Source organism: Suricata suricatta, chromosome 6 (assembly GCF_006229205.1).
Source record: "Suricata suricatta isolate VVHF042 chromosome 6, meerkat_22Aug2017_6uvM2_HiC, whole genome shotgun sequence".
Classification (NCBI taxonomy): Eukaryota; Metazoa; Chordata; class Mammalia; order Carnivora; family Herpestidae; genus Suricata; species Suricata suricatta.
In genome coordinates this window covers 100,140,928-100,153,153 of record NC_043705.1, presented here as the reverse complement: position 1 = coordinate 100,153,153, position 12,226 = coordinate 100,140,928, and the positions used below count along the sequence as shown (strand labels likewise).

At 39.3% G+C, this 12,226-nt stretch overlaps 1 protein-coding gene across 3 annotated transcripts in view; it reads right to left on the bottom strand.

Moving 5' to 3' along the window:
• EBF1 (EBF transcription factor 1) overlaps positions 1-12,226 on the bottom strand; it is a 388,330-nt gene that overhangs the window by 30,697 nt on the left and 345,407 nt on the right. For all 3 annotated transcript variants that reach the window (XM_029942938.1, XM_029942939.1, XM_029942940.1), the window contains exon 11: positions 2,915-3,003. In XM_029942938.1, coding sequence (XP_029798798.1) covers positions 2,915-3,003 — 89 coding nt within the window. The remainder of the gene's footprint in view (positions 1-2,914; positions 3,004-12,226) is intronic.

Here is a 12,226-nt window from a genome sequence, read left to right as displayed (position 1 = left end):
GGACAGCCTGAGTATAAATCTCCCAAGTCCACAGGAATACCTCGAGTTGGCTCCATCCACCACTTCCTGACCCTGATCTTGAACTCTCCCTCCACCTTAGCTTCCAGAGCCAGGAGGACAGCCACTCTGGTCTGAGTCACACAGAGAGCTTCCTGGGGTGGGCTCCAGCCAGAGCCCTTGAACAGTCAAGTGGCTGGAAGCAGGCTGCGGAGTGTTTCCTTAACACACAAATCCATTGTGTCCTGATTACTCTTCCCAAACCCAGGAAAAGTGGGCTAGGAACATCACCATCGGGCCATCGGGAACGAAGTGACACGTGCCTGTGCTGTTTGCTCATTTCTGAATGTGGTATGCAACTGTAAAAATGTTTTTAAAAGCACACAAAACTCAGCCTTATATTCCTATTTCTCTTATTTCTTTCTGAATAAGAAAAGTACTTCCCAGCTCCTTTAGACCTCAACGGTTAAATCAGATTTATCTTCTGTTTTTCAATAAATATTTACAGAGAAGCAACTGTGAGTCAGATAGCTGTGCTAGAGAGTATCCACAGAATTACTTCTTTTTGTCTGTACTTGATTCCCGTGACATCAGCATGATTATTGTCCTACTCTATAGACGGAGAAAATGAGGCACAGAAGATAAATCATGCATTCAACTGCCCACCAGGATTAGGGATTCCTGCTCTGCAGAGATTGGATAGAAGAGCTCTGAGAAGCAACAACCCCACTCTTACTCAACTGCAGACCGTAGCTACCTTTTGTTGAGTGCTAAGTAAGTGGTTACAATAACTATCAGAAAAAGTGGAAAACACTACCATCTCCATTTGTTTTTTTTTTAATGTTTTATTTATTTTTGATACAGAAGAGACAGAGCATGAGAGGGGGAGGGTCAGAGAGAGAAGGAGACACAGAACCGGAAGCAGGCTCCAGGCTCTGAGCTAGCTGTCAGCCCAGAGCCTGACGCAGGGCTCGAACCCACGAACGTGAGATCTGACCTGAGCCGAAGTCGGAGGCTTAACCGACTGAGGCGCCTCTACCATCTCCATTTGATAGAGAAGGAAACTGAAGCACAGAGGTAAAGAATTTTGGAGAAAAAATAAGAACTTTGGCCCCCCATTGCACAGCTAGTAAATGCCCTTCTCTGAGTTACCCCCCTGCCAATCTGACTCTCCAGGGCCTTCTAGAGACGTCAAATGCCAAATGTAAACACTTTCCCCAAATGGAAAAATGAAGAAAAGCCTGTCATTGTGCCCATGCCTTCTTTCTACCACTAAGACACCTCAGGCACTGACCACCAGGTGGACACACATCATTTGTATTATTGCACTATAAAATTACCAACTATAATCCCACAGGAATGCATGGGAGCTAGATTCTTGCTAGACAGAGGGCCTTGAAAGTAAACCTCTCTGAGGCGCACCTATACTATAGATGGAGACTGCTGTTCACTATTACTATTAAATTATTTAATCGCTCACCAAGAATAAGGGCAAAAGAGAAGGATGTGTAAGATGGAGGCCTGTTTCAAAGACTGACACACCATATGGGCTCTTCCTGAGGTGAAATGCTTTCAGTCAGGTCAACAGCACTGGCCAGAAGTGAGGCCACTCTAGGAAGCTAGAGGTAGTGACCGAGGCTGTGTGCTTCTTCCCCAGGGCTAGATAGAGGATTTCCATTCTTGCTGGTCACAGTTCTTCCTCTCTTCAATGAGGTAGTGTCCCTCCTCTGCCCTCCTGGCCCCTCTCATCCATGCAGGAGTTTGGGGGGACATCTTTCTCCTTGGGCGGGGGGCAAGGTCTGTTCTGACAGGGCACCAGGCACACAGGTAGGATCTGACAGTAAACCAATCCCCAGAGAAGTTTGCTGAGCCAGGAAGGACGCCAACTTCATTTCTGTAAGTGTTTTATGAGGCAAAACCCTAGAAGTGACATATCTCTCGCCTTATTCTGGCAAGGAGAGCACCCCTCATCTACTCATTGAGTTTATAATAGTTTCCATTTGTGTAATAAATGGAAACTTTATTTTTCTGTCAGTAAATGGTGAATGGTAGTTCCACAAATTCTGTATTTTGAACTTCTTTAGCATTTATTTGTTCTCTCCTCAGAGTCCTCACAGGATGTTGGTTGCACTTTGGTTAAAAGTACCTATGACTTATGATTAGTTATGTATGTTGATCTCTCTGACACAAGGCCCATGTTCCTCAGGTATGGAGATGAGAACAGCCCCAATCTTCAGAACAGAACAGAGGTCAGGGTGTGAATTTCCTACTTTCTGCATTGGCAATTAACAGTGTATTGCTGCATGACATATATTAACTCTGTCTTGAATTTTTGTTTAATTTCTCACACTTTTTACCTTATGTCCATTTAGGTAGATGCCTCTGGAAGTAAGAGGCTCTGTCTTATTTGTCCACTTCCAAGATCTACCAATATGTTTCCCCTGAGCTCTAGCTGTACCAGGGACAGGTATAAATCGTCACATAGGTAGAAAGCCAGTGTTCTTTTTCCTCTTAAGGACTGGTATGATGCAATGATTAATAACCTGGAATTTAGAGCCAGGCTGTATAGATTTGAATCTCAGTTTAGCAATTTACATGCTTGTGACCTTGGGCAAATGATTTAACCTCTCCTTGTTTGATTATTTTCTTCTCTAAAATAAAGGTCATAACAGTACCAAGCTCAGAGGGTTTTTGAAAGGAAGAAATGACATAATATATGTAAAAATAAATATAACACTACCTGGCACATAAATGCTTGCTACTTTTATTATCGTTTACCTTATAGTACTAGACACACAAAGCACAAAAATGTTGAGTTGTTTACCTATAAGCTAATTTTTATCAATAGCAAAGTTTTCTGCTAATCACCTAAGCTCAAGTCTCCAGAGACTGTAACCCAAAAAAGAAGTATCCTGACCTTTGGCAAACGCTCAGGGTCACCAGGGTGCCGAGGAATGACCTTCTGTAACCTCTGGAAACCATAATCGATGGTGGGTTCATTGAGCGCTGCAATGAAGAAGTCACAGGATTAGAACAATTTCATGAAATAAAACAGAACATAACACTCATGGAATGGAAACAACTGGAAGCCCCAAATTTAATTTATTCTTTTAAATTACATCATGAGATGATCAGATGCACAGTCCCCTTGCTGAATATTTTCACCATCTACTTCTGCTGTTTACCATGGTGGCAGGCACTCACTCGAAAGAACATTAGTGGGAACATTAGTAACAACTCCTGAACTCGGCTCTTCTGGCCAATTCTGTATTCCTTACGTAATCAAAAATAGAAAGTAAATGGTATTTAATGTGAAGTTTTAGGATCCACTAGCTAAACGCTCAGGCCAAGGGCTTGTCTGAAGGTATCCACACATTACAAACAGCAGGAGAATTACAAGTACTTGCTTAACTGAATAATCTTTAATAGATCTCAGCACATCCCACATCCCCATGCCTCTGTGGCAATTAAGCCTGCCAGGACATGGTGAGGCTCTGGGAGATGCCATCTTCTAGGCATAGAAAGCCTATTCTACACTTGATAGAGTCTGCAAGGTGATAGGTGTTGAAAATGTCCTTGATACAACACGCTCACATCTAAAATGACAGACTCATTCACTAACATCAATATTATTTGAGGAAGAAGACCAGCCTCTGTGGAGTACTAGCAAAGAGCATCTGGGTCTCCAAGAAAAATTCTTAAAAAGGCTAAAAGAACAATAAACCTATAATAATATTTGGAGACAATGGGCCTTATTGTACCCATATTGTTTACACTCTCTTCAAAGCATCCTTAAATTAAGTGTGATACAAAGTAAACCCTGGTCTATAATTTTCAAAATTCCTGCTCAAGAGATGAAATATCTTCCTCACCTGACCAGGAAAAGATGGCAGTTCTGTCCTCTCCCCACATCCCCCATATCCTCTAAGTAATGGGTGGGTGTTTTTCTTCTTTTCCTTTTTAGTGTAACTAACATTTTCAACCACGTATTTTCTCCCACACCGAGAGTCTAAAAAGACAGTCTTTGTAGTTCTGACATTTAGCTATACATTAGAAAACAAGTTGCCACATGCTTTACTTAAAATGCATTTCCATTAACCTAAATTTTAAAAGTAAGATTCATACTACTACTAACTTTAAAAAACTGTATTAAATTCAAATAGGTCCCAAGGCTAATGGAAGCAATTTGTATACCAACCCAAACTGACTGGCCCACTTTTCAAAATACAGGTATGATAATCTTGTGGTTTTAAAAGGACATTTAAATTGAAAGACTGTGAATTTAGTACATAATTATACCAATAGAACCCTTTAACTTGTCAACTTGTAAATCTAAAAGGCTATCAATCATTTCTAAAGAGGAAATAAACCTTAAAATTCCTTGATTGACAGTGCTTACTTTTTATGTAAGGGGGAAAAAAAGGCAAAAAAAAAAAAGCTGCATAAAGTGGCCAGAAATCCATTTACAAAAGTACATTGTTTTACATAGGTGAGTAAAACGCCAATAATTACACCTCCAAAAGACACATAAATCAGAGTAAGTACTTTTTCCTCACTTGTATATTTTAAGTTGGAGTGAACTTCAGGTAACTTTTTATTGAAAAGAGTTTTCCCAAATGAAATGCTTATTGAAGTTGTTAATAGAGTAGCATTTTCATTTAAGACAATGTAATCATTTCTACAAATATGAGACTTAGCCATCTTCTCCCCCCTTCCCTCGCTTCCAAACAGTAAACTTTCAACCTGTCTCTTGTGGAAATTAACTAAAATTATACCCAGGTGTACCAAATCTCTTTATCTGTACTAGTATATGAGTTAAGGCACAATATTTATTATTCCTCCCGTTTTATGAATTACTTTCTAAACCCTTGAGAAGAATTCTTTTTTTCAAATTAGACATGTAGAGAAAAAGCCATAGAACTCTTCATGCAGGGAAGCTGTAACTCGTAAAATCCATGGTATTTAATCAAGAAATGCATGAGAGGGACAGGAATGAGCACCTAGTTTTTAGTAATATATCACATCCATCCCCCACTCATATCGCTAATTGCCGTCCAAGATATTTAACCATAAAAATAGCTTTAGACAATGAAGTGTATCATTTTAATATCTGAAGACATAGTTAAGCATTCTGGAAATTCTAATTCTTGTTTTTATTTTTCAGTCTTAGCCACCAATAAAACTTGAATTGTTGACCTGCTCCTTCAGTTGTTTGCATAATGAATTAATTCCTACTGTATCAAGAAACGGGTGGTTGTTAAATAAATGAATGTCTGAGGAAGGGGGAGAGGATGTGTTTCTCTGTCCATACAGCCAACTCACAGCAGAATGACCAACACTTAGTGTCTGCAATTAAAAGAACCAATTCAAACATCATATGAAACTAACATCTAAGGAGCTGAGGGGAAGTCATTCTGCTGCCACAAAACATAACTGAGTAAGATCTACTAAACTCATTATTCAAGGGAAAATAAGCATCTACTCTATGGAAGTATACCGTGTGAGGGGGGAATAGTTCAGATAGGAAGATGATAGTAAGGTAAAGGATTTAATTTATTTCCCATGCCTTTATGACTTGCTCTACACTCATATTTTTAAATATATTAACGTGCCCTTAATTTAGGTATAGACTATTACAACGGCATGGACCAGGGCTGTAGACAAAGATAGCACTAAAAATATGCAAGGCAAATCTCATTGTTTTAAATTTGAAGGTGCCTGATGAGTTCTCCCATTGCATTGCCTAGAGAAAAGAAAATGGATTACCGAATGAGAAGGGCCATCTGATAAAGATTGTTACTTAAAAAAACAAAACAAAACAAACAAACAAATGAAAAACTAAAAACCGATTAAGTGGCTAGGGAGGAGGAAGGTTCAATCACGGCATGCCCATGGAACAGAATGTGATGCAGTCCTCAAAAGCAAGGCCGCGAGGAAAAAACTACTTACTGACATAAAATATATGGCGAGGTTAACATGCAGATTGCAGGAGCATATATACAACGTGGTTACTTTTTAAAAAATGAACATAGAGAATAAAGAAAATATGTCTGTATATAAACCTTCTAACAGTAGTCATTTCTAAAAAGTGGGTCTTAAAGTGCCTCTCTTCCTTCTCTTTGTGCTGTACATTCTCTGAATTTTCCACAATGAACGTATATTACTTTTATAATCAGAGAAAAAGGTTAAGAGCAAGAGATTGTTGCCGAGATGGAATGTGACCTCCTTGTATAAAGTAATGACATAAGAAACTATGCCTTAAAAGAGGTCTGTATACCCTTTAATAACCTTGCATAGGTTATTACAGACCATAAGAAAAATAAGTAGTATACTTTTGGCCAGTTGTATAAATATGTGACTATTCATAAACTCTGAAAATCAACAGAGAGAGTAACGAGGAGGAATCATAAAGAATGGTATATTTATTTCATCAGTGGGGGTAGTTGTACCTTAGGGACATACGTCTACTCTGAAAGAATGTAATATAAAGTTAATCCTTCAACAAAGTGACCTCATTGTATTCAAGCACAGGGCTCAGGGGGCACCAGTAGAAATGGGACTAATCAATTTTCCCCCTAAAACATGGGACAATTCTAAGAATCTAGTAAGGAAAGAAAGAAAAACTTAATTGGGCATAATTAACAACAAATAAAGAAGCATGAGCATCTTAGGTTGAAAAAAGAAACAGATGAAGCTATAAACTGCAAAAGGAAGGCAAGGATGAGAGAGCGTTAATGTGACTCTACTTCCAAATACCTAGTCCGTGTTCTCTGAAAAGGGGTGCAGAGGGTGTCATCCAAAACCAGGATGGGACAGAGGTCTAGAAAAACCTGTAACCCCAAACTGAAAGTGCCCCAATTTTTAAATCATCAGAATAGAATGGGAGCAATGTAGGCATCTGAAAAATTCCACATGATAGGAAATTCTCCATTGATTCAATCATTTTCAGTGTCCACCACGTACCAGACAGCATTTACAGGAATTAATTGTTCTGTGTCACGAAACCAAAAGCCCTTAAAAATAAAATTTCTGAAAGAAATATGTCATCCAGCCCCAAAAGACTGATGAACCATTTGGCATTTCAAGGGCATCAAAGTCATTACTTTTCAAAGAGTAAAAGTTAATTAAATAGTTAAAAAAAAAATCAAACACCTATGTCTAGCCTTGTGTTGGAACTGCTTATAAATGGCTGCGGGGACTTTCCCAATCTCACAGTCTCAAACTGCCCTAGAGGAAATCAGTAACTTTCTATGCAGAACCAGTCTAAGCAGAGCCCTTCTTTGGGCTTCAGCTGAGGTCTTAGTCAAGACAGAATAGCTCTGATTATACAAAACTATTATTTACAGTGTCCAAATGATCATGCAGCATGAAATGTTATATGCAAAGCAACATTTAAAATAATACAACTAGACTTTATGCACGAATACTAATGACAAGATTACAAACTCCGGGGTACCTGGGTGGCTCAGTCAGTTGAGCATCCATTGCTTGATTTTGGCTCAGGTCATGATCCCAGGGTCGTGGAACTGACCCCTAGACTCGGCTCTGTACTAAGCAGGGAGCATGTTTGGGATTCTCTCTCTCCCTCTCTGTCTCTCTCCCTCTCCCCGCCTACTTCCTCCTGTGTGTGTGCGCTCTCTCTCTCAAAAAAAATTACAAAGTCCATTCAAAAGATCTGTAATGAGTAAATTCTAACTAAATATATACACATGCCATTTGTGGCCTTTTCATGCTTTTAGTCTTTTTTTAAATTCACTTCACAAACATATCAAATAAGGAAATTGTCTTTAAGGAGATTTATTTGCAAATTAAAATTATATAGTCAGGAAGGATGCATTCTCAGTTATGAAAACTGGTTTTTCTCTTTCAGAGTTTCTTTTTAGAGAAACCACTCCTTGTGCTCCTGAACTTCTTGAAGACTTGTTCCTGGAAACAATGGAAATGCGGGGCTGGAGAGCTGTGCCTCCAAACAGCACAGGGAAAGCTCTTTCAGTGCCATTCTGGGGTTAGCACAGAGTCCCCCTGCTTTTATAGCTCAGAGACTTGCTGCAGCACTTTAACATATTTCTGGGGTTTTAATTTCCTTTTTTTAATGGTTGTGTGACATGATGTCATTCTGACTGGAAATAAAAAGAAATGCAGATATTAGGAAGGTAATATTTATATTCTATTGCCATTTAATGTCCAAACAAATATCTAGACTCGATGCCAAGTAATAAATAAAATCTCCTAGCAGAGGCAATGATAAAACCAGCACCGTGGTCTCCCAGCTTCCCTGGTGACTACTCTACATTTGAACTAAAGGAGTAACAGCAGAGCATTTCCCTTCAAGGCAGATCCATTCTGGGTATGAGAGTTATTACATATGTGTTAGGCGAGCCTTTTTGTTCCATAATGGCCCCATTTTTCCCTCAGTCACTAAATTAACAACCAGAGGTAAACAATAAAACAGCAAGTTATCTTCACAAACCTATCTTGAAGACTGACTTTAAAATATATAAACCGAAAAATCAACCAGAAACCTAAACAAGAGCCAGAAATATGGTTAATGAAGAAATTTGTTGCATTTCCAGCCACTTGGATATTTCATTCCTAGATGTTTAGTGCAGGAACAGTGTTCTGGCCGCCTCTTCTGTGAAAGGGACACACTCCTTAAGAAACCGAAAACCAAATCCCTTGCAAGCAGAGCCCTGCTCTCAATGTGAAATGCTTTTACAACCCAGTCCCCTGCCTCTGGAGCCACTAAGGTGCAGGAGAGGAAAAGGGAAAAGAGTCACTGTGCTGCAGAAAGCTGTAACTGAACCAGGAGGGTGTCAGGATGAAGCCAACATGGGCAGAATTTACCAACATAGGAGCCAAAGGAAAATTTCCAAACTGATTTTGAACATGACCTGACTTCTTCTTTGCAGCTTTCAAACTTCTTGATGTGTGGCAGCAAGTCTGACATTTAAAAATCAAGCAAAGGAATGGCTACTTCTCTCTACTAAAAGGTACAATCAGAGGTACTAGCTGGCCTGTATGGCTAAGTCCTCTTTACAAAGAGTGGGGCCAGGGAAGCACACAAGGTACAGACTGAAAAAAAAGTGAGTGGGACAAGCGGAGCAAAGCCCAGGATGATGAAGTGCGGGGACTCTTGGAGAAAGAGACAGAAGACCCTGAGCACTGGCCGCTGGAATGCAAAGAACTTAAGTACGTTTGGAAATTAAGAATTCTTCCATAAGCAAAAGCAATCAAGAGCAGGAAGCAAGAGTAAAGAGGGACTTACTTCTGTTTTTAAAAATGGAAACAGCTTTACCATTTTTCTAAAAGTAATACATTCTTATTGTATTAAAAAATACAAAGGAGACACAAAAAAAGAGGGGGAAAGCCCCATAATACCCCTATTCATATATAATCACTATTTATATTAGTATGCAGGCTTTCAGACATTTTCACAATACTGTTTTATATAAATATAGAGTATACACATATTTAAAGTCACTTCATTCTTTTTAAGGGTGCTAGTATATTGCATTATATGAATGACCATAATTTAGGTAACAAATCCCATTAATGGGGATGTATGCTTCCCCTCCCAAGTTTCCACTGATGTAAGAAGTACTATGTTGAAAAATAGGAGAAATTCCTAGATAAAAGAATATGCACATTTTCTAGTCTTTTGATACATATATTTCCTAACTGTACTTTACAAAATGTATACCAATTTACACCTGGACAGGTTACAACCAGTTTTTAAGATTTTTGCATCCTGAACCTCAGTTATTCTCTAAGCTATTAGAACCTCTGAAGATTTTTAATAGATGTTAACAATCATAATAGTTACCTGTTGAGGCGTCATTTAAATTTTTTAATGTTTCATTTATTTTTGAGAGAGAAAGAGACAGCGTGAGCAGGGGAGGGGCAGAGAGAGAGGGAGACACAGAATTCAAAGCAGGCTCTAGGCTCCCAGCTGTCAGCACAGAGCCCGACACAGGGCTTGAACCCACGAACCGTGAAATCATGACCTGAGCTGAAGTTGGACTCTTAACCTACTGAGCCATCCAGGCATCCCTGAGGCATCATTTAAAACATACCCTGAGGTCATATAATATTGTTTTCCCAGGAATATCAAGGGCTTTAAAGACATTTTCTCAGTGATTCCTTCAATATGCCGTGACATAAATATCAAAAATCATTACTCCCCCTTGGAAGGTGAGAAACCGAGGCACAGAGAATGTGAACTGTATAAATCAGAACAAAAGCCTCAGTGCTTTACTTGCTCTTCCAGGATGACTACTTTATTTTAATATTAATGAATCCCAATTGGCAACCTATTGACAAGTTCTCCTAGCAAATCAATTAAATGGCTTCTTTTTTACTAAGTATGTGTGACACAGACATGTGTCCCCACCCCGAGGAAGAAATCTTCCTTAGGCACAGACTTCTGACTTTGTACAGGTGAACTGGTCACCCAGCCTGACTTCTTCACTTACGACTCAACCGTCAACAAAACAAAGCTCTTCGGGGGAGGCCACACTGGTATTTTAAACTTTCCCCACAAATGATCAAGAAACTGAGTTTTCTGCCATATTTGAGTTGGGCTTTCAAAGGCTGATTTGTCTTTTGGGAAAAAGAGAACACAGAATGCTGTGTCCATCAAACCCACTTGTTTCATACCCCAACTGGTTGGTATTTTCTCGACGATTCTTGGTGAGAAGTCACTGGCAGAAGTGGAGCACCTCTTCATAAACAGACCCCTTTCTGGCCCTGGAGGGTTACACTCCAGCTAAAATGGGAAGTAGGTGAATGTACAATAATTAGGGAAAACTGTACTGCTCTCTAATTGTAATAAAGTTGATGAGAAAAATTGCCCCTGTTATTGCATATGATGTGCTCTGAACAGCGTGGCCTTTCAGGAGCCTTAATTTAGATTTCCAAATTTGATACAAATTTAAAACTAAAATTAAATCCCTCAAGCAAACAGAAGCTTCAAGATCTTCATGATTTTTTTTTTTTGCCTTTCAATCTTTTTCACCTTATGATTTAAAAAAAAATTTGGATCATATGTGATTAGGTTTCAAAGCCAGATTTGCTCATTTGAACTAGAAGAGAAGGATGCTTTTCACTGTGTAATGGATGGCGGTGTTTAAGAACTGCAAGCCAACACAGTCCATCTTTCTTAGCATTTAAGGATAAGTCCATAATTTTCTTCCCGACTGGCATATCTTCTGATATAACAGGAGTAATATTCCTTCTATAATTGTTCTTCAGATTTCTTTCCAAAGAGTTTTGACAATAACTGTTATCAAGGGGGTAAAATCACCCAGCCTGTCTGATAAACATGTTTTCCTGCGTTCCCACCCCAGCGACTGCTTGACACCGTACTTTTATCATCCAGTGTGTGTTCGGAATGAGCTTAGAACAGCAATTGCCGGGAATAGGCAGGCGATAAACCGCATTGATTTAACACATCTTGTTTTCAATCATGCTTGGATTTTCTGAGCACGCATTTTTCCTGTACTCTGGCTTGTAGCTTTTATCTGACGAGCTGATCCCTTTTCACTGGAAAATGAAAAGGTCGCACAATAAGACACGGTTTACTGGAACTTGAACACGCACCAGGGAAAGTATTTTAGATAAATACTGTCAGACATAGTGGAGCTGAATTTCAACAACACAATTGCTAAACAACAATACTTATTACTCCCCTAGAACAAGGTACCAGTAACTTATGGCTCTCAGCAGGGAACAGCACCAAGTCTGGACTCTAAAGCTAAGAAACCCTTCTCTGAGCCCCATGCTAACCAAGCACAGAGTTCTGGGCTGAGGTCCTACTTGTGATTGTTAATATAATGGTTTTACAAGACAACTTGAAAAACTACTCCCACTGTTCACAGAGCTGCTGCCTCTAAACCAGTGGACAGGTTTCAGAAGAGCTGGATAATGACATGATAGCGGGATTCTCAGACAGATTGAGATGGGGAAAATGTCCCAAGAAAAGTGACTCAGAATAATCCATTAATTCCACTAAGAAGACAGGTGAGTACTTGTAACTGGGATTAGAGATAGAGGATTAACTGATTATTTGGTAATATATTAATAAGTTAAAGAGCACTTACAACAAGCATGTTATGTAGAGAGCTATGGTGGCTTTGCAGATAAGCCTCGACATTATCATCAGCCTAAAGTCCAACTAAATGGCATCTTGATATAAAATAAATGAAGTCAGCCTTTTTCAGTATTGACCCCG